This window comes from Danio rerio, chromosome 17, assembly GCF_052040795.2.
Source record: "Danio rerio strain M-AB ecotype USA chromosome 17, GRCz13ab, whole genome shotgun sequence".
NCBI classification, from domain to species: domain Eukaryota; kingdom Metazoa; phylum Chordata; class Actinopteri; order Cypriniformes; family Danionidae; genus Danio; species Danio rerio.
This window is the reverse complement of record NC_141037.1, coordinates 1,283,254-1,305,559: the sequence shown is the minus strand read 5'-3', so window position 1 is coordinate 1,305,559 and position 22,306 is coordinate 1,283,254. Positions and strand designations below refer to the sequence as shown.

General features: G+C 36.6%; 1 protein-coding gene across 8 annotated transcripts in view; it reads left to right on the top strand.

The window, feature by feature from the left end:
- The window catches only part of arhgap11a (Rho GTPase activating protein 11A), a 1,047,489-nt gene extending 1,025,766 nt beyond the window's left edge, over positions 1-21,723 (top strand). Inside the window, 12 exon segments of one of the 8 annotated variants that reach the window (NM_001193539.3) lie at positions 1,725-2,143; positions 2,967-3,037; positions 6,831-6,927; positions 7,683-7,939; positions 8,931-9,094; positions 9,506-9,646; positions 10,380-10,454; positions 13,181-13,354; positions 14,830-14,959; positions 16,847-16,955; positions 17,756-17,894; positions 19,448-21,723. In NM_001193539.3, the coding sequence (NP_001180468.2) occupies positions 2,024-2,143; positions 2,967-3,037; positions 6,831-6,927; positions 7,683-7,939; positions 8,931-9,094; positions 9,506-9,646; positions 10,380-10,454; positions 13,181-13,354; positions 14,830-14,959; positions 16,847-16,955; positions 17,756-17,894; positions 19,448-20,643 (2,673 nt within the window). In that variant the 5' untranslated portion in view covers positions 1,725-2,023 and the 3' untranslated portion in view covers positions 20,644-21,723. 8 annotated transcript variants of the gene reach the window in all.
- The last annotated feature ends 583 nt before the right edge of the window (positions 21,724-22,306 follow it).

Sequence of the window (22,306 nt, the reverse complement as noted above, 5' to 3'; positions counted from 1 at the left end):
TTTAGGTACTAATATTTAATTATAAGCTGTAGTATGGACCCTCTGTGTACTAATATTTACTTAAATGAACCCATGAGGTATTCAAATGTATTTTTAAGGTATCAATAAGGCCCCTAATGTAATAATAACTATTTTAAACTACAGTATTGACCCTAATATTTACTCTTAAGTACAAATATGGACACTTTAAATATTTATACAGACCCTTTATGTGCTAATATTTACTTATAAGGGACCAATATGGTCTATAATAATAAATAAAATTGAAAATGCATTCAATTGAGTTTTTTATTATATTTATAAGTATGTTTATTGGGAATGTGCATTGCATTATGAAGCAAACGTAGCAGCAGGATATTCCTTTTTTAACAGTTAGCAACAAATAAATAAATAGATATATAAATAAATAAAATTAATAAAATGCATTAAATATAACTCTGCTTATTGGCAATATAACATAAACATTATGATGGAAAAGTATCACCAGGATATTCATTTTTTTAACAATAAGCATAAGAAAAAAAATAGATAGATAAATAAATAAATAAATAAATAAATAAATAAAATACAACAAACGACCACTCCTCACCAACAAATATTGTCTCAGATTTGATCATAACATTTGTCATATTCTCGTGTAAATTAAGAGTTACAGTGGTTAATATTCATTCATTTTTTTGTCGGCTTAGTCCCTTTATTAATCTGGGGTCACCACAGCGGAATGAACCGCCAACTTATCCAGCACATTTTTACACAGCAGATGCCCTTCCAGCTGCAACCCATCTCTGGGAATCCAGTGGTTAAAAATGGGCCCAATATTTAAACGAATATATGTTTTTACATAAACAACACGAGTTGAAGGACTGATTTGGGTTTGTGTTTTCCTCTAGATGGCAGCATTGTGTCATGTACAGTAATAGTTTCATTACAGCACTTCAACATCTTTATACTTTGATAATACTGACCAACACAAATAAAGTAAATAAAAACTAAGCAGTGTTCACAACTAAACACAATTCATTTAAAATATATATACTACTACTAAAGAGTAAAGAAAAATAATTATAATCAGAATAAATCCCCAAACTAAAAGAGTATTCTAAATGAAATATGCATAAATAACAACCGAAATGCTCTAACTTAAGAATTCAAATTTCCTTAAACAAATACACAAATGAAAAGATATGATAGTCTTTGAAATAAAATATGTGCATGCAACTTTCATTTTAAAGCAAATACAACAGAAATGATGTTCAGATGGTAAAAGCATCCAAATAAAACACGTGCATGCATTATAAAGGACATCTTGCATAACAAATGTACATTTCCTGCAGCACCCTTAGCCAAAATTCATTAAATCAGTGCTGCAAATGAAGAAATAAAGTGGTGACAATGAAGGTTTCACAACTGCACTGTGGAAAAATGCCTTTCTATAAATCCCACAATCACTGGAGAAATATGGTACTCATGTGGACAGTTATTTAGCACTAGTCCAGGCGTGCGAATGTGTGTGTGTGTGTGTGTGTGTGTTTGTGTGTGTGTGCGATATAATGCTGCGACAAACATTCAGAGGTTTCGCATCTGTTACACCATCAATCATGCATCGCACACTGTCCAGGGGGCGGGTCTGTCTGAGCACGTGACAATCCCCATCCAATCAGAGTGCGTGAAACGCTTGAGTGACGTATGCAGGGCGAAATTTGAACATTTTCCGAACTGCCGTTGTTTGAACACAGGAAATAAAGCGGTCGGACAGACGCAAACACTGGACTCATAAGGAGACATTTACTCATTGTTTTACTAAATAAAATGAGGTTTAAGCGGACTAAAGTGGGAGAATTAGATATAAGCGGAGTTTGGTGTCTCTGATCGGTTGATTTTTATCGAAATGCCTCAGGCGGAACTGTAGAAAAGTCGAATAACGTCAATCGTAACTTAAATTAACGTATATTTACATCCTTTTAAAATATAAATAGCGTATTTCTGCATATTGCGAGGCTTTCAATAGATATTATACGTAATAATGAGGGTTTTGGAGAGAAATGTGGTTCGTCTGGCCGTCGTTCAGCATCTTCGGTCGGTTTATGGAATCCGGATAAAGAACTGGAATAAAAACAGAAGCAAACAGACATCAGCGAACACGGTGAGTTCATAAACCAGCACAAAGCCTTGATTTCTATTGTTATAATGCTGCTGCTTTTGTAGATCTGCGTGTCAAAGTTGGTGATCTTCTTATTTGTGAACAAGTAAGGCCTGTGTGTGTTTATAATCGCCCAATATTCAACAGTGGTTTGTTTATTTTACATTTATTTGACGTGTTTGTCGAAGTATTGTTTCAATTTCGTAATCAACTTCAGATATTTGTATTATTAATGTACTGTAATATCAAACATTTGTATGTTTCTTTGTTACTGTTCCTTATTCAGTAGATTAATTAATAATTAGTTGCATGTTTACTTTCAGCTAGATTGGTTTTATTTGTTTGGAAAACCTAAACATGAAACTACTAAATGTATAACGTAGTTTTTTTCTGTTAGAATTCTTGGCATTTTTCTCCTGTCACACTAAATAGTTAGTCAACTTCCTTTTTCTCTTGGTTCAGAGATGATTCAGCACATTTTAAACACACAAAAATGTATTTCAGAGTTTAAAAAGGTAATAGAAGTACTTTTAATGTTTCATTATAAATCAAAGCACATAGTCTATGACAAGTCTGGCTGTTGGGATTAAAAGAAAAGTAAGCCTTAAATGGGATTACAGTGACTGAATCCACTGAATTCTGGTCTTGTGAGGTGAATTTGTGTCCTGTGTTTATATCTGGCTCAGTGCAGTGGTGTGAAATAAGATTAAGTGAATGTGAAGGCTACGCCAGAGTTAGTGCTGTTGATTTTCAAACACACACAGAGCTTCAGTTGTTCCTGCATGCCGATCTATCATTACCTGAACAGATCTTTCTTGTCCTCCAGGTCAGGGTGTTTGGAGTTGCGCTGGAAGGTCTGCCACACAGCCATGTGCTAGACTATGGAGATTTACCCTGGTAAGAGCCACACATTTGTGTACATGCATAACAAAGAGATGGATTTTTCTGTATATGTGCATAATAAAGAATGACCCGGTTAACTTTGATTGGGGTAAAGTTGGGTTTATATTCACACATTTAGACTTTCTCCTTAACATGATTTGGGGAAAAAGCATTCTTTGCAGATTCTTAATAAGGTATTTATGCATGGTGTTTTCGATTTGGAAATTGGATCTATTCACCAATTTGCTATATTTGTGCCTTAAATTGTGGTGTGATATTAAGGTTATTCTGTATAAAATTAAAATAAATACTTTCCCTAAATAATCAATTTCACCATAAAATCTATCTAATTTAAGATTCATTTTTAATTAATGTGCAGATTCATTAGATTTTTTAATGATTTTTTAAAACATCATGCAAATCAAAACATTTTTTTCCTTATTCCTGTAAAAGTGTCCAGATATTTTGGATTAATTTTGACAAAGCTTGCAGCTCTTGCTAATACTTTTCCCTTTTCTTCCACTGACTGTTTTATGACCTAGAATAGCTATAAATTACACTATTTTATATCATGACATGATCTCATTTTCAGTATTGGGGATTTATAATTGACTTTAATAATGTAATTTCATAAAAGTATTCTTTGCAAATCGTATTATCAGCCAATGGGTGTCAAAGTACAACATTGTTCACAGTAAATGTTTTTTAAGTCACTCTTACATAAAATTTCAGATCCACTGTTCAAACTAGCATGATAAACAATAATAGGGAGCATGTCACAAGTGGTCACTGATCTTATGTGCAAATATAAAACCAACCTTATCTCAGTGTAATTTTGAAACAAAAGCGCTGATGTGCTTAAATAACGGCACCATTTACACCGTCTCAATGCAAAACAATCTGTACACCCTACAGGAGGTGTGAATGGCTTCAAAGTGAAAATGAAAATTTCTTCACCATTTACACGCTTTCAAGTGGTTCTAACCTTATATGGCATTTTCTTCTGTTGAACACATACCACGGAAGTCAATGACTGTTTTTCTGTATTGTTCAATATATCTTCCTACCTTCTGTCAAACAGCTTTGAAACCAATGAGTAAACGATGACAGAATTGACATTTTTTGGGTGAACTGTTCTTTTAAATGCCAGAAACAACAGTGCTGTTTGATTCTTGTATGGTTGAATATTAAGGTCATATTGTTTAATGTAGCCACAAGCCAACTAATACATTAAATACAGTTAAAAAAAACAAGCAAACAATAATTTTAGGCAGTTTTGCTTAAACATATGTTCAAAGAAAATCACACTCTTTAAATGGAATATTAGGCTCTCAGAATATTTATGATATGTAACATGTTTATATGAAACGCATTATATAAACATGTTGCCTGATGCTTTGAATACACATGTGACCCTGGACCACAAAACCTGTCAATTTGAATGAATGAATTTTCCTTTGATATACTGGTTAGAATGGAGAAAATGTGGAAAATCAGGAATCTGAGGGTTAAAAAACAAAACAAAATATTGATAACATCACCTTTAAATTTGAATAAGTACTTAGCAAAGCATATAATTGCTCAAATTAGGTTGTGCTATAGGCCTATTTAAGAAGAAAATTCACAAAATGTCTTGAACACGCTCCTTATTTAATACTCATAATTTTTAGCTTCTATTGAATACTAAAGAACTTTTACCTTCATTTAAGTTGCTTCTGTAAAAGTGTCTTTTAAAATGTATTTAGCCCATAACAAGTCCTGTCACGTTATCTATTTTGTTGTATGTTATATTGCATCAAAATATATTGTGATAAATAATATTATTATCGTCATTTTAAGACCATTTTATGCCACTCATTATGTAATGCTAGAATGATAATATAATATCTTCACAATGCAAGGACGCTCTTCCCAACAACACATCATACTTTAATCTTAAGAGTATTAACTTGTAGTCATTTTAACCGTTTAATAATCAAGCGTTCCAATCAGAATGTGAAAACGCAGATCCTATATAAATAATAATAAACAGGGTTCATACCTGGAAAAGGCCTGGAAGTCATGGAATTTTGACATGGCATTTTCCAGGCCTGGAAAAGTTTTGGAAAATCAGAAAAACCCACAAAATTGTCATGGAAATTACATTTACATTAGTCATTTAGCAGACTTTTTTGTCCAAAGAGACTTAAGCTGCGCTCACACTAGAGCTTGTGCTTGCGAAATTCTATCGTACGGTGCTGCAAAAAGGGGCGGAGTTAAACATTATGATTAGAGCAATCGCTCACTTTTATTAATGTCGATTTTAAATTTCTTATTTCAAGTTATCTTCTATTGGTCTACCTGATGTTATTTTGCAGTTAAGAATTCACTAAGCTTGAATGTTCGAATGCAGTGAAATGTAAAACTTGACGAGTGTGCTTGCTTTTCTGGTCTGCCGCTTTCGCATGCCTATGAATAGAAGTCTGTGGAGCAAAAAGTGCAGTGTTATCGCAGCTTTACAGCAGAAGTAGTTTTACCTACTACTACTATTTTAATAAACTATTAACATTATTTAAAATTAGTTTGCCAAATATCTGTATACTGGAATGGAGGTTAGATGTTTTCACTTCTTTATTTGGCCAAAACATGCTCCACATTATTAGTCCTGTGTAAGCATCATCTATTTTACATAGATATAAAAACAAATTGAAACTAAAGAGATTTTATTGTGTGTTTTATGATGTACTGTAATAAATTTAAGCGTTCATTGTTTTTCTTATTATTTACCAGGTATACGCAGACGTTACAGGAAGCATTAGGTCATAAAAATTGACTTGAAAATCCTGAAAAAGTCCTAAAGTTTTTGCGGTAAAAATGTGTATGAACCCTGTCCCTGAATAAATGTTAACTAAAAAGTGCAAGATAAAGAGCAACAGAGGCAGTGATATCTGCTACCAGATTTATTTTCAGTTGGCAGATACCCATATAAAAATATACTATAGTAAATGATAGTAAACACTATTGTGCTTTTTTAACTATACTGACACTGAAACCTCCAGCAGAGATGGAGATCAAACAGCTGAAATGTTGCTTGAATAGTTTTTTTATGTATGGGTGATATACATTGCATCACCAAAAATGATGTGCGATGAGTCTATATATTGATTTTTGTAACATGCCTACCCACAACCCCAATGCTTCTCTCAGTTTAAATAATTTTGCATTATTATGTAATGTTTTTACCAATAGATTTACATTCTTAATATCTTCATTTTTATTTTTGTATATTGCATTTATTTGATTGTTTTATAATTATGTGTTCCCTCTTTGGGATCTGCTTGTTGCCCAACATTTTTCTCAATTCAATTAACTTGAAAAAGAAGAGATTTTTGCAAATGTATTTGCGTTCTTGATAGGGTTGAACAATATTGCAATGTTTTGTTTTCCTGTGATTTATATTGAGATATGAATCTAATTTCACCAGATGAATTGAACAGCTCAATTCAGAAAGAAGTCATAATTTTGTATTGATTTGGATGATTTCCTATGACAGTTAATCTGCATAAATACAAATTTTCTGGACAGTCTAGACCTTAAAAACTAAGCAAACAAGCAATTTCTTAAGGTTAAACTTCCAAGCGACTCTACAATGTGGCTCTTGATCAACTATAATCCCACTCAAATCTCTTAAGGAGGAATAACCTAAAACTGAACTGACATTGCAGATCCTGCTACGTGACCATTGCAGAATTGATGAAATGATGCAGCCCTATCATGCATTACACTTATTTTATTGTCTGATAATCACTTGTGTCCATTCTTTCCCCAGCTTTTTAGTGGATATTTGTACAACTCTCCTGGATCATCTGGACACAGAGGGTCTGTTCAGAAAGTCTGGCTCTGTGGTGCGGGTCAAAAGCCTCCGGGTGAGTGACCCCTGTTTCAATACATGACACAGATGCTGACTGATGTCATCATTTAAAGGGGACCTATTATGCTCCTTTTTACAAGATGTAAAATGCATCTCTGCTGTCTCTAGAGTGTGTGTGTGTGTGTGTGTGTGTGTGTGTGTGTGTGTGTGTGTGTGTGAGTGTGTGTGTGTGTGCAAAGTTTCAGCTCAAAACAGCACACAGATAATATTCTCCAGCTCTCTGAAACTGACCCTTTCAGGCTTTGATCTTAATTGTGCTGTTTTAGTGACTGTCGCTTTAAATGCAAATGAGATTGTGCTCTTTTTCAGAAGAGGGTGGAGCTACAAATCTACAAATTCTTATGTGTCAGCATAGTGACATTAAAAACAGAACTAGTGTTGTCAGTGTGTGCTTCATGCTTCTGTCGCTGTTCATCTAAAACTCCACATCTATAATCCTCTTAGTCTACGCTGACGTCATCTTCAGCAGCTCAAACACTCTAATGGCTAATGGACAGACGGCTGCTTCTCACTCAGGGCTACTGTTTATGCTAATAAGATGGAGAGATGGGCACTAGTGGGCGGGGCTTTCCCCCTCTGATGACACAAAGGGAAAATGTCAAACAAAGTGTTTCATTTATCAAGCCTGATTATAACAAATACAATTCGTTCATGTTAACCATCAGAGCCGGCATATATTCACACACTGCTGACATATTCACCAACTGTTTTTAAACTCCTTATAAATGTGATTCTGTTTTGCCTCTGTAGGCAAAACTGGACCAGGGTGAGGACTGTCTGTCCGCTGCTCTCCCGCTGGACATTGCTGGACTCCTAAAGCAGTTTTTCAGGGAGCTTCCGGAGCCGGTTTTGACTGTAGATCTGCACAGTGCTTTCCTGAAGGCCCAGGAGCTTCCCACGGCAGAGGAGAGGACCTCAGCTACAGTCCTGCTGTCCTGCGTACTGCCCGACACAAACTTAAACACACTGCGCTACTTCTTCAGCTTCCTGAAGACCGTCTCTCAGCGGTACGAGGACAGATGTCTCTGTTTGTCTCAAATCTCTTGTTATGCTAATCTACAGCTTCCCTCTCAATAGCACAGGCTCTTTTGTGTTAAACTTATGTAAAGTGAGTGTGTAGGGCTGTGCAATATGACTATATATATATATTGTGGGCAAAATTAAAAGTCTGCTGGTTCATATTATGCTCCATTGTTTATATTGTGGTGCCACAGAACACATTGTTTATGATGATACTTTTTTATAATTTCTATAAGTACAATATTGCATGCAGTTTTGGGCATTCAGACATAAAACATGAATAAAAGCATTGTGAAAAAGTTCCAATCTTAAAAACACAATGTTTACATGGTGCATTTTATTTAGGGATATTTTTATATTTGACCTGCAATGTTTAGTTTGTAGTAAGTGTTTGATAATTTATTAATATTTGTTGCACATTTCTACATTTTTAGTCAAGTATTTGCACTGAAGTTCTGATTAAACTGAGAAATATGATCACATGTAAATGAGTTTATATATGACTATATACTTTAAAATGCAAAACAGGAATACTCATTTACATGTGGACAATATTAAATATTAATTTACAGAAATGGTTCTATATTGTGATATTCATCAGTGTGTCTCAACCACATTTCTGTAGGACTACCAGCTCTGCACATTTACCATATCTCCTTAACCAAACACACCTAATTTAGATCCTCAGCTCATTAGCAGATGAATTCAGAATCAGAGTGAAAGCCCTGTAATGGGTGTGACAAAGGAGACATCCAAAACATGCAGTGCTGGTGGTCCTCCAGGAACGTGGTTGGGAAACACTGATATACATCATTATCAGGATATAATTTGACTATATAATGCGAGATTTGTCATATCGCCCAGCGCTATGAGTGTGTATTGCTTACTCTGTGTGTGTGTGTGTGTGTGTGTGTGTGTGTGTGTGTGTGTGTGTGTGTGTGTGTGTGTGTGTGTGTGTGTGTTGTGTATTTATTCCAGATGTGCTGAGAATAAGATGGACAGCAGCAATCTCGCAGTTATTTTTGCACCGAATCTCTTTCATTGTGGCGACGGAGGAGAAAAGATGAGCAGCAGCACAGAGAAGAGACTCAAGCATCAGGCAGCGGCTGTACAGTGTCTGATAGAGAACGCTCAACGTATAGGTAACACAGCCTTTCATTAGGGAAGGGGTAAATGTGATCGTTTGCAATACAGTGGGGAACATTTATTGTCATTTCTAATCAGGAGGACGTCTTAAGCTTTGAAACCGCAGGATGTTTTTTTAGTACTAAAACCTCTTATAATGTCAAAAGATCAAGGCGAATTTGGTTTCTTATGTCATACTCAAGTGTTAGAGAATATATCTCCTGATTAATCAGTACAGTGGTCAAGATACACATTCAAATCAGGACCTCCCTGGCTTTTAATATGCTGTTATTTTAGATTTGTGTAATTGAAAATTGTTCTTATTTAAATATGAAACCGAACTGATGCTTTGCCATATGATTAATGTGTTTTGTACGTTTTAATGTACTAATCTATATGATAGCTCACCCAATTGATTTTTTTAACAGGTGTGGTTCCTCAGTTCCTGATGGAGAAGGTTCCAGCCATGTTGGGTTGTGATGCTGCTGTGTTTTCTCCATCCGCCGTGTCTCCAGAGGACAGCAATGCTCAATTCGACCTGAAGAAAAGCAACAGACGCAGTTTAGGAGGTAAGAACCACCTTTAAAAGCACATCAGATGGAATCGGTTAGGGCTGCACAATATTGGAGAAATCTGAGATTGTGATGTTTTGTTTCTCAGTGATATGAATACACTTTCACCAAATGGCTGAAATAGCTCTATTTGGAAAGAAATCATTACTTTAGATTGGTTAGGCTGATTTTGCAAGGCTGTGAATCATGTATACAAGTAATAAACAAATTACAAGCAAATAATAATTACAATAGTGCAACAAAAAACTCAAATAAACAGTGCTTTATGGTTTTCCGGAGAGTCAAACAGTATTCAGGTATTGAAAATAAATAATGAAATGTAAAATAACACCATCTTGTGGTCCTCATTGTATTAATCAGTAAAACGTTACATCATTAAATGTAATTTAACGTCATCAATAAAGTTACAAATGTACGTTTTTGTGCCCGAATGCTTTAAACTCTCTTGAAATGCCTTTAAAACACATGCAAATAATCTTTCCCTCTGTAATGGTTATTCTTGGCAAAGTCTCCACAAGTCTCATGTATTCTCAACTGTTTTGCTGATCAACTATCCAATTCAACATTGCAGATCCCATTGCACGCACACACTGAGATATCGATGCTGAAAGCATATATTGTGCAGCCCTAGAACTGGTTATTTAATTCTAGCTTCATCACATGGTAAACCGTGATTTATAGGCCTATAATTAGACCCATTATAGTTGAGTTGGTGTGTTTTGTATTCCAGACGTGGTAAATGGAGCTCTGAATAGGTTAAAAGCTAGTAGAACCCCAACAAATACCCCTCACTCTGATGGAGCAGGTGGGTACATGTTCATCAGACGTCACTGCATGTAGATCAGCTGCACCGCATTCACATTCAGAGTTTCTTCTCCTCACCTCTTCAATGTAATGAGCAAATGCTGTCTGTAAATAGTTCAAGATGGCTTGTCTGCTTTTATCCATCATGTGATGGATCTCTGCTTGCTTTTCATTAGGACTCTGCATTGATGATATGCGGCACAATGTTTGTCTTTCAGAGCTTATATTAGCACGTTTCCTCTATTGTTTGTCTAAATCAGTGGTTTTCAACCTGTGGTATGCGGCCTCCCAGTGGAAAGTGATGGTATTGCAGGGTTCTGCCAGCTGTTATTAAAAGGGCCATGAAAGCCCCTCGTTTCAGCAGGGTGTTTTCACATCTCTACTTTGGAAAAAGTCAGAAAAGTGGGCGTGTCCAGCTCTGTTTAGGGGGAGTGTCGGAGGAACTAAAGTGGGTTGGTGTAGGAGTGTCTATTTGGGCACGTGCGAGTTTCAGAGTCAAAATACACACAGTAGAAAGTGATGGTGTTTAACCTACATGGACATCTGTAGTCAAATTATTTGCCAAATTATTAAATGGTGGACTTTAACTGCAGTTTGGCTCTTTCATTCAGGGAATTTCTCTCACAGAGAGAAAATGAAAACAAAACTTAACGGCAACACTTCACGCTTGTTTTGCCAACACAACGCGGCGTCTCTGTCGTCTAAACACTGTGACAGTAATGAATATTAATGAAGTTGCACAATAGAGCGCGCTGATTGGTTTGAACCAAGCTTTACTCATGCATTAATGCATCACACTGTAAGACGTAATAAGACACACTCTGGCACAGACGTCCAGTCTGCACGCTGGAATACACGCTATTATGTCATGACCGTGACGCAGCTTCAAAAATTCGTTTCAAACCGGAAGTACGACTTTGCTTGAAATTACGCAAAAACGACCAATTTACACTTTTTAGTGAAATATAGGTGTCCTAATAGTGTTTATAGCAGTGTGGGACACATATACGACTGTCAACAGCTCAACACATGTGTTCTGGTGTTTCGTGACCCTTTAAAGGGATAGTCCACCCAAACTTGAAAATTGTCATCAATTACTCACTTGTTCCAAACCTGTTTGAGTGTATTGTCAATCATTTACTTTAAAAGTTATAATTGCTTATTGGGTTAAATTATCAATCCATCAATTTGAGTTTAATCTTTCTTTCAGAAAAAAAGAGTAGGGGTTTAACTCTGGCATCCTGGCCAAATTTGCCCACTGGCCTCTGTCCATCATGGCCTCCTAACCATCTTCATATCATAACTGGCTTTATCATGTCTCCTCTCCACCAATCAGCTGGTGTGTGTGGTCTGACGCAATATAGCTGTCGTCACGTCATCCAGGCGGATGCTGCACACTGGTGGTGGATGAGGAGATTCCTCCAATGTGTATAGCGCTTTGAGTGTCCAGAAAAGTACTACGTACATGTAAGGAATTATTATTATTAATTATTAGGCCTGTCACACAAATCAATATATCGACTTGTCGAAAAAACATGCGATGTGAAATACATGGACATGACTTCAATCATTTTTGGTGACGTGATATAGATTGTCCATTATGTTTACATAGAAATGAATGTCTAAAACATTTGAGCTAATATTCCATGATGAGTTCAGGGTTCAACTCTTTTACAAACAATCCTTACTAACAGGTGAATAAAGATGTTTTGCTTCCCCTTTCCTGAAAACTACTGACAGGTTTATAAGAATGTGTCTAAATGAGCCGTTTCGAATCTGCAATACACTTTCAGAAAAGTAAGGGTTCAGGAATAACGTTAAAGCCATTTTACAAGCACACTTAAACTTGAATGTTTTTATGCCTATAATATGCTGTTGTATAATCATTATATAAACAGACATAAATCGGCCTTAAAGTGACAATAATGACACTTATCACAATTATTTTTTTGACAGTATATTAGGGTTGGGTCGATAAATGATGCCATCGTCCATCGCGATGGCCGATAGACATCACGATGCTTAGCAGGCATTGTGATCCTCTACGCCGCCCCCGTCGCAGCAGCAACCCGCTCGTGAAAAATACACACACTAATTTTGTTTACACTAATACGTCTTAGTTTTAAAATGGCATTTTAGAACAAAAAACGATCCACGTCCACTGGCATTTCTGAAAAAAAAAAAAACCTCTCTACCTCTGAAAACATCACGTGACCTAAAACACAGGCACACACTGCAGCATATGCGGACGTCTGAGCTCCAGGCAGTCAGCAGGTGACTGGTCTCAGAGAGCAGTGCCTGTCGGACAGTTTATCAAGGATGTACTGCTGGATCACAATGTTTCACATTAGACATCGTACAATGCCAAATTGGTTGACAACGCCCAACCCTACAGTATATCGCAGAACAATTTATTTAACAGTCCTGCGTCTGAGAGTAGCCTAATACATTACCAACCCACCACAACTAGCTGATTCATATAAACATTACAGTGTGCCTCGTAAAACAGAAGCGTGAGTTAGCAAAGGTTGGAAACCACTGATCAAAAATGATTTCTTCTTCATTTTCAGGCATTTGTTGCTCTGATCTTTTGCTTTAAAATTGCTGCTCTGTTTAATTTCAGCACATTTCCTTGCATTGAATAGGCACTTGTGGGATCATAAAGTACAAGTCCTCCAATAACTCCAGTACTTCAGAGTCAATTCAGTCTCTATTTGTCTCCGTCAGTTTTCTCCATGGCCACTCCGGTCATCATGACTCCAAACTCCAAGCGTAAACTTCCTCCAGAGTCGTCTCAGACTCACGGCTTCTCCAACAAGAAACGCAGGTCCATCAAGAAGAACCTCGGCCTGGAGCTCTTCCCCAGCGTGTTGTTTGGAGGAACATCTACTCCAGGATCAAGTAAGTTTTCTGCTACATTAGGTGCTGGAATTCCTTAAAAACGCAAGGTTTGTAAAGTGCTTAGATATTGGGCTAAAATGTCTGTTTTTTTGCTTTCATAATCATTTATCTTACTAAATGGTTAATAATATTAACTATTCAAATTTATTTTATTTTTATTTATTTTTTTAATCTTTGCTATAATGACTGTGCATAATATTTGACTAGATATTTTTTAAGATACTAGTACTCTGATTAAAGTGACATTTAAAGGCTTAACTTAAGCTCTTGCATAAAATGTACTATTCTGTAGTCTGTGCATGTGCCTGTAGTAGCATTCCTTTGAAAAAAAAATCTAATTTAGGATGCAAGTAAATGACATAAAAGAGGATAAATGACAGTAATGCAATGTCTTGGGGCAAACACACCATCAAAATGTAAAAAAAAAATCTCAAGAATTTTATGACTTAAATAAGGTGGTGGTGGTGCAGCCATCATGATTATTTTGCTACTACTGTCTGTCTGCCTGCCTGCCTGATTTTTGTCAAAAGATGGAGGTGGTCCAAAATTGGGCTACTTCATAATTCTCTATGCAGGAAAAACCCTCTATACTATACTATACTACACTATACTATACCAGGGCTCAACAATAAGGACTGTCCGATGGCCCGGGGCCAGGGTGTGAGATGCTCGGGACAGTAGACAGGATCGTTACTGGCCCTATTGGGCCACTGCTGCCTTGTTACTAACGTTTAATTTGCCTGTGACTATTTGTAAATTGCGAGCAAATACAGTTTTGGAATTAAGAAACAGTTCGTATTTTTTAAGCCTTCAAATGCTACCTTCTCGGTTCTTCTTATCCGATTGGATGTTATGAGCACGTTATTAGTACAGCGAAGAGACAGCAACATGGCGGTAACATCAAATGATGATACTAAAGGAAAACATTTGTTTCTAACGTCTTGGAAGCAGACATACGAGGGTACACCACGACTTAAAAAAAATAAGTGATCTTTTGTAGTTTGCTGTCAGTTTGGCAGGTCTTTAGCCATCTTTTGTTTCAAAACACTTAGAATTTTGCACATTACACATTTATAAAATTTTTTTTTAAATATTTAAATACTATATTTACAAACATTTTGATACATTTTTTTATTTGCGGCTAAGAAATAGCTATTAACTTTTTTTTGTGGTGCCAGTGAAAATATTGGCAGGGCAAGTAAAAATCTGAACCTCTGGTCTGATTGGGCCAGTAGAAAAAATCCTTAGTGTTGAACCCTGTATACTATACTATACTATACTATACTATACTATACTATAACAAATAGCATCTGATATTATGTGAAGTATAATTAAATTTGAACAGGAGGGCTTATAATTTTGTAATATATATATAAATATGTAATTTGCCAAACTTTGCAATGGAAGTGCTTAAATTTGACTGTAAAAAGTGTAAGAGCCTTGTCTTGTGTGTTGATCAGTGGTTGTGTTTTCAGCTCACAGCGCAGCAGGGGTTCTGGACTCGTCTCACAGTGGTTTGCTGTCTTCAGTGGGCAGAAACTCTCGTCTGTCCAGCAGTTCTGCCAGGAGAAAGAGCAGACGGCTGAGAGACCGAAGTGTCAGCAGGTACGGCACACGCTAATGATAATCTCTACTGCAGATTTGATGATTACTGGTTAACTAACTGTAATGTACAGCTATTTTAGTGGTCAAGAACAAAGCTGGATTGTGCTCATTAATTCAGGATAAAGAACAGATGTTTCAGCCATGTGGCTTCCTCAGAATGACCATTAATTATCTCTAAATAATTCTATAACAGGTGACTAAGGGGTTCGCTATCAATTTATCTACAGATCTGATTTAAACAACAAGATTTTAAAATAGAGATATAATAAAAATCATTTAAAAATTAAACAAACATTACAAAATTAGGCCAAAATATATACAGTTGATTTTTATTTTAAAAGGAAAAAATATATAATAATAATAATAATAATTCCTTACATTTATACAGCGCTTTTCTGGGCACTCAAAGCGCTTTACACAATGTGGGGAATCTCCTCATCCACCACCAGTGTGCAGCATCCACCTGGATGACGTGACGGCAGCTATTTTGCGCCAGACCGCACACCACACACCAGCTGACTGAGGTGGAGAGGAGAGAGAGTGATGAAGCCAATTATGATACGGGGATAGTTGGACAGATGAAGAGAGGACAGTGGGCAGATTTGGTCAGGATGCCAGGGTTAAGGACATCCTGGGTTGTTTTTTAAACAACAGAAAGTCAGGACCTCGGTTTAACGTCTCATCTGAAAGACGGCGCTCACTGAGTAGTATAGAGTCCCCGTCACTATACTGGGGCATTAGGACCCACACAGACCGCAGGTTGAGCGCCCCCTGCTGGCCTCACTAACACCACTTCCGGCAGCAACCTAGCTTTCCCATGTGTTCTCCCATCCAGGTACAGACCGGGCGCAGCCCTGCTTAGCTTCAGTGAGCGACCATGTGAGAGTTGCAGAGAGCTAACTGTCGGCTAGCTCTGCATATTCACATGAAATATATATATATATTTTTTAACTACCCCAACACATTATCAACAGTAAACAGAATTCATCAACTAATATCTCCTGTACATCAGAAATTTGGCACTCAGTAATATATCAAGCAAAAATAGCCAAGGAATAGCTAAGAAAAGAACTGCCTCTAAACAACTTGCATGAAATAATCAACTTATTGCACGTTAATGTCAACAATTAAACAATATATCAGGCAAACCTTGTTGTTCATTCATGTTCAGTAATTAAATCATGGGTCTCAAACACAATTCCTGGAGGGCCGCAGCTCTGAACAGTTTTGCTCCAACCCTAATCAAACACAGCTGATGTAGTAGTGTTGAACACCTTGATTAGTTGGATCAGCTGTGTTTGATTAGGGTTGGAGCAAAACTGTGCAGAGCTGCGGCCCTCCAGGAATTGAGTTTGAGACCCATGAATTAAAGAGACACAAATAATCAAAATCCTCATTCAATCCTCTTGGGGGAAAAGCCTTAAATTTGATTGCAAAAATGTTGTTTTGCCACGACATGGATATTGCCATATAAGTATAGTTTCACTAAATGAATTTAATCTTTATTTATAAAGATTTCAGAGCATCTGCATACATGATGATAAATTACAATCAAAAATAAATAAACAAACAGTGCTTTATGGTTTTCTGGGAAGTTAAACAGTGTTCAAGTACAGGAATTAAACAATCGAATGTTAAATATCAGGATCATTATTGTGTAAATAATGAAAAAGTAATAATTTAATAACATCTTCATTCATTAATCTTTAATAAACAATGTAATCCTGTGATTTGCCTATTGCAGATGCACACATTGTGATATCGATGATCAAATGATATATTGCTCAGCCTTAGTTTTTATATATTGTTTGCTATATATGATTTCTGCATGCATTCATAAATATCTCTTTAAGCTCATTTCTGATGATGATTTGTGTCTGATTTCAGAGTTGAATCAGGGAAGGCGGGCTGTTTCTCTCCCAGAACCGCTAAGAAAGAGCCTGTGAGAAAATCTCTCCGTCTGCGCTTCAGTTTGGGCAAATCCAGCCGAGATTCTGTAAGTTCAGAAACATCATCATCTCTGTCCACCTACGCCAGAGACTGAACAATCCTCCTCTAAACGCCCGCTCTTTTAATGCAATCCGTTTGCATGTTCGTGATTTGCATGATGATGATGTCATCTAATTTGTATGTGTTAATACATATTCATGGATGAGTAAAATAGCACAGAATTTGTCTATTTAGTGTTCTCCTGCGCCATCTAGTGGCAGTATAATGTAGGCACATGCTGCTATTAATGAGGAGCGTGCATTTAGTCATGAAAATAATCATGTTATTGTACTTAAGAGTCTTTGTTTAAGGGCTGAACCTGTGCATGGTTTGCTGCTAACTTGAATAGCTGCTCAATATGAACAAAAAAAAACACTTTAGTGATGCTGCTGCTGGTGCTTTAGCCATCAAGAAAACTGCTTTTACTCTTGTTAATGCTTTTATGACACTAAGATGATTCATGTGATGTTTGTCCTGCTAAATATTGCACACTATGTTGTTGTCCAATGTTGTAACATTGTGACTGTAGAAAAGAAATTAATATTAAGAGATGATTTTACTAAAATATTTGTATAAAAATAAAATGTTTTAATCACAGAATAATATTAATAATTGTTATTTTTGTAATGTATGCATGCGCTTTCCATTTATTGACATGGTCATTCTTTTATGCATGTGTTTATGCTCAAATAAAAAAAAGATGATTGACCAGAGCTGCTGATTATTGAGCTTGTGTTTGTGATAATTCAGCACTCAGACGATCACAAAAGCAATGAGAGTAAAAAGAAGCTGCCTCTATTTCAACAGAACCTCATTACACATTCACAACCGGTGCCAAAGGGGTCTGAGGTCATAGGTTGGCGCCTAGCAACACAAGAGAGCTCTACCGGTTTTCACTTCACCAAGGAGTTAAGTCTGCCTGTTTTGAACAAGAGCCCCTCGAAAGGTCAGTACGTTTGTTTATTTGTTTTTGGGATTTGATTTAATACTGTGAAATACTCCCATTCTCGCATTAAACACTTGTCAATAGTGGCTTTGCAGGAATATAGTTCTACATCTACAGTGAATGCCTGTGACAAATGTACAGTAACTGCCTCGTGATCTAAACATGAAACTAAAATTGACCCTATGAATAATGTGTGTGTGTGTGTGACATTTCATTGTATAATTTTTATATTTCTTTGTTTATATACAAATGAAGACAAAATTATTGGCTCTCCTATGAAATTTGAATTTTTAAAAAAGTATTTCCCTTGTTCTGTTCACTTTTTTCAACGCATGTTTAAACATAATAGTTGTAATAAATCCTTTGTCTCAGTAAATTATATTTACTCGTTATTTTGCAAGATACTAGTATTTGGCTTAAAGTGACATTTAAAGGCTTCACTAGGTTAATTACGCAAGTTGTTGGACAACAGTGGTTTGTTCTGTAAACAATTGAAAAAACAAACAAACATTTCTTTAAGGCAGGGGTGTCAAACATATGGTTTAATCCAGCAAACAGGTTTAATCCGGCCCGCGAGATGATTCTGTAAAGTATAAAAATGTACTGCTATTTCTCAATAAAAGAAGCTGCTGTTCCAATTGAGTCCACTGGATGGTGCAACTTCAAACAGTTAATTTCATCTGATAAAGCAGGGATTCTCAACCGGTGAGCTGCGGCCCACTAGTGGGCCCTAGCGATCCTACAGGTGGGCCATCAGATAGCTTAAAATTAACGCTCAATGTAATACTATAATTTTTGATTTCATTATTAATATGCTTTATTACAATGAATGATTTAATGCACTTTCTCTAGTTCTGTGATTAATTACTTCAAACTCTGCGCAAAAACCGCCTCATGATTGCATCTGCAACTAGTAGGCAACACGTAAAGACTGATTTATACTTCTGTGTCAAGCGCACGCATATGCTACGCCACAGCCAACACGTGGATGCATTAGGCAGATTTACATGCAACATTATCTGTTGCAGATAGACCATTAATGACACCCCTACCGTTTACTCACTACAGTGGCACCATCGGTATTTTAGAGCCATAGTATCACGATGCTCCCATAATACCGGTAAACCGTGCAACCCTAAATTACAGTACATCAACACAACAGTTGAGAATACATAACCATAACAAAGTGAAACTTTATGGTTTGTATGTGTTTTAAAGGCATTTCAAGAATATAAAGCATTTGTACATTTGTAATGTTAATGAAGAATAGTTTTACTGAAGACTGTACATTATACTTTACATTACATTTTTCATTTTCTGCACCCGAATACTGTTTGACTCTACAGAAAGCCGTAAAGCGCTGTTTATTTGACTTTTTGTTGCTCTATTGCAATTATTTTAGCTTGCAATTTTCTTTGTTTATTTTTTGTACATGATTCACACACTTACAAAATCACCCCAATCGATGTAAATGAACTATCTGTTTAAATTGTATTCATATCGCAATGACAGCCCTACAGACTGCTGTAACACTGTCCATGTTTCTTTCACAGGCTCAAAGTTCTTCAGTAAATCAGAGGATAACCTGTCGACGCCGCAGTGTGATTTTACAGATCACAGGAGCTCGTGGACTGGAGAAACTCCTGAAACAGGACTGACCTTCCCGACCGATTCATTCTCTGAGACTCCACTGATCATCGTAAGCAAACCTCCTACGATCAGCAGCGTTCCCGAAACCACCCCTGAAGAGTGCTCTCACACCGGACACACGCTTCTGAAGATCAGACAGGCTTTTGGAGAGTCCGGCAGTGATCTTCATAGCATCATTAAACAGAAAGATCAACAAGATGATTCCTCTAATGTGCATTTGCCTTCGGAAACTGCGCATAAATCAATATCTGAGTCCAGCCAATCAAATGATGATGTGACGTTCGGACAAATCGAGATCGTTCCCTTATCGCCTCTACACATCGACAGCGCTCTGTTTGACAGTGAACCCACACGCTTTGTGGAAACCAGCCTTAATGGATCTCTATGCTTCAAAAATGAATACCTAAAAGAGTCTGCGGTACGTTCTGTAAACTGTAGTCAAATAATCGATGCTTTAGATATCCAAAGTCCTGTGGCTTTCAGACTGGACACTTCAACTAGGGTTCAGTCAACTCCATATGCAACAAGATCGCAGGTGAATGCTAATACATCCCTGCAGGATGAGCTCAGAGCGTCTTCATTGGTGGAAAAGAAGATCGAAAGTTCCCAAGAGCAACAAAATAATGCTGAAAGCAAGAAAAGCAAAGTGGCAGATCAGATTAAACTGTTTAACATGATGACGCTCCATTCACCCAAAGTTCAACTGCTCCGTTCTCCTTTAAAGTTTCAGCGGACGCCAGTCAGGCAGTCCGTGACCAGAATTAACTCTCTGGCTGGAAAGCGAAAGGAAAGTAGGATGGGATGGTGCGCCGCTAGTCAGGTAAAAGCTGTGAGTTTGGAAAGTGGTTTGTATTCGAGTGTAAAACCCAAACCTCCAGTTCCACCAAAGAAAACAGCAGTCAAGCCTGCAGCGCTGGAAGACATCACTAATAAAGCACCAAAGGCGATGCTTTCGAACTGTAAGAATGCTGCAGATGAACATCCCAAATGTGTCCTGCTGAAAGTGTCTGAAAACGACACCAGCCACTACAGAGGATCACCCAGACACCCTCTTGTGGAGGGAAGACTGCTGTCGGCCATGAAGCCCATCGACCTGTGAGAATGAACAATACTGCTTTCACGCATTCAGGAGTCTTAATTTATATGATGTTTACAGGTGAACGAGGAGGTCTGAATGGTAAGGGAAGTGCTTGATCCTTCTGTTATTGGTTGTGGATTTCAGGATCACATTGAACTGCAGTTTGTTATACATCTGCTGTGCAAGAAATGAAGATTTCAGATTTGATGTGTTTATATATACTGTAAAAAAAATACCTGTTCATTAACTGGTTCTGTATTTCATGATTTATGTGGGCTCTCCATTTGTTTATGGTTGTGAATTGCATTGTGGGATGTTTGGGATCATTGCTGTGTTGGCTTTTGATGTTGGAAATGTAACTCTGCAATTGAACAAAGTGACTTTTATTGAAATTTTAGTAGTTTGAAACTATACATTTAGTAAGAACATATTGTTTACAACACCGCCCTAAAGTATATTTCACTTCAAACTATTAAAATTGTCAATAAAAGTCTCTCTTTCAGATTTTATATCATTAAAAGTGCCATAAAATCCAAGTCTAATAATGCAATTCAAAAGCATAAATGAGGAATAAAAACATGATTCACAGAATATAGCACTGCTAATTTATGGTTGTTTTTTAGGGTAAATGAAAAAACGAGTGTGTGAAAGTGTGAAGACTGATATTAATGTACGAATAGTTGAAGATCCTGTTTAGAGTGAAAATGAATGTTAGTAGAATGGGAAAAGATGTTGGTTTTTGGTAGGTGTCAGCTTATTTATATTTCATGCAAAAACTTTGATTTTATTTTCAAGAGCTTAAAGGCAACATTCACAGTGTAACTCATGATAATGTATGTTCTGTTTTACAGTATTATGTCATATCTTCAATGCTGTCACTTGTTTATAAAAATGTTTTGCTTTTATAAAAGATGTTGTCAAAAGAATCCCTTTGTGTGAAGGTTGCCTTCTTCACCAGCTGGTGGCGCACTTTGATCACAGAGCCATGATTCAGTATTAATGTTTACTGGTCTTGCATCACATCATGTGAATGATTGTCCTGCCAAATATATAATTTTTGTCATAATAATAATAAAATACAGCCAAGAGAGTCATTCTGAATTTAGCTGTTTTGCTATCATATTATTATTGTATTTTTTTTAAATGAATGGAAAAGACTTCAAAAGTCATGTTATCCACTGACTTAAGAGAAATGTGGCAACTTTCTGCATTTTTAGACATAAAGAACTACATTAGTAACAGTATATGTTGAAGACGAGACTGCAAAAGTGTTTTACTATACACCGAAAGCATTGTAAGTGCAAGTAAAGAGTTTGTTTAAATCAGTGATCAAACTTGTTCCTGGAGGGCCGGTGTCCTGCTGATTTTAGCTCCAACCCTAATCACACACACCTGAACTAGATAATCAAGCTCTTAATGGGTATACTTGAAACATCCAGGCAGGTGTGTTGAGGCAAGTTGAAGCTAAACCCTGCAGGGACACCGGCCCTCCGGTACCGAGATTGGTGACCCCTGGTTTAAATATTTCAAGTAACTTTAGTGAATAAAAATGTTAAATTATGGTTGAAATAATGTTCATAGCCACTCAGTGTAACATTTATGTCAAAAAGAAATGTATACTTAATAAAATATATAAAAGAATTGGTGGTCATGCTAAATGTGACTGTGTTTGAAATGATGGGAA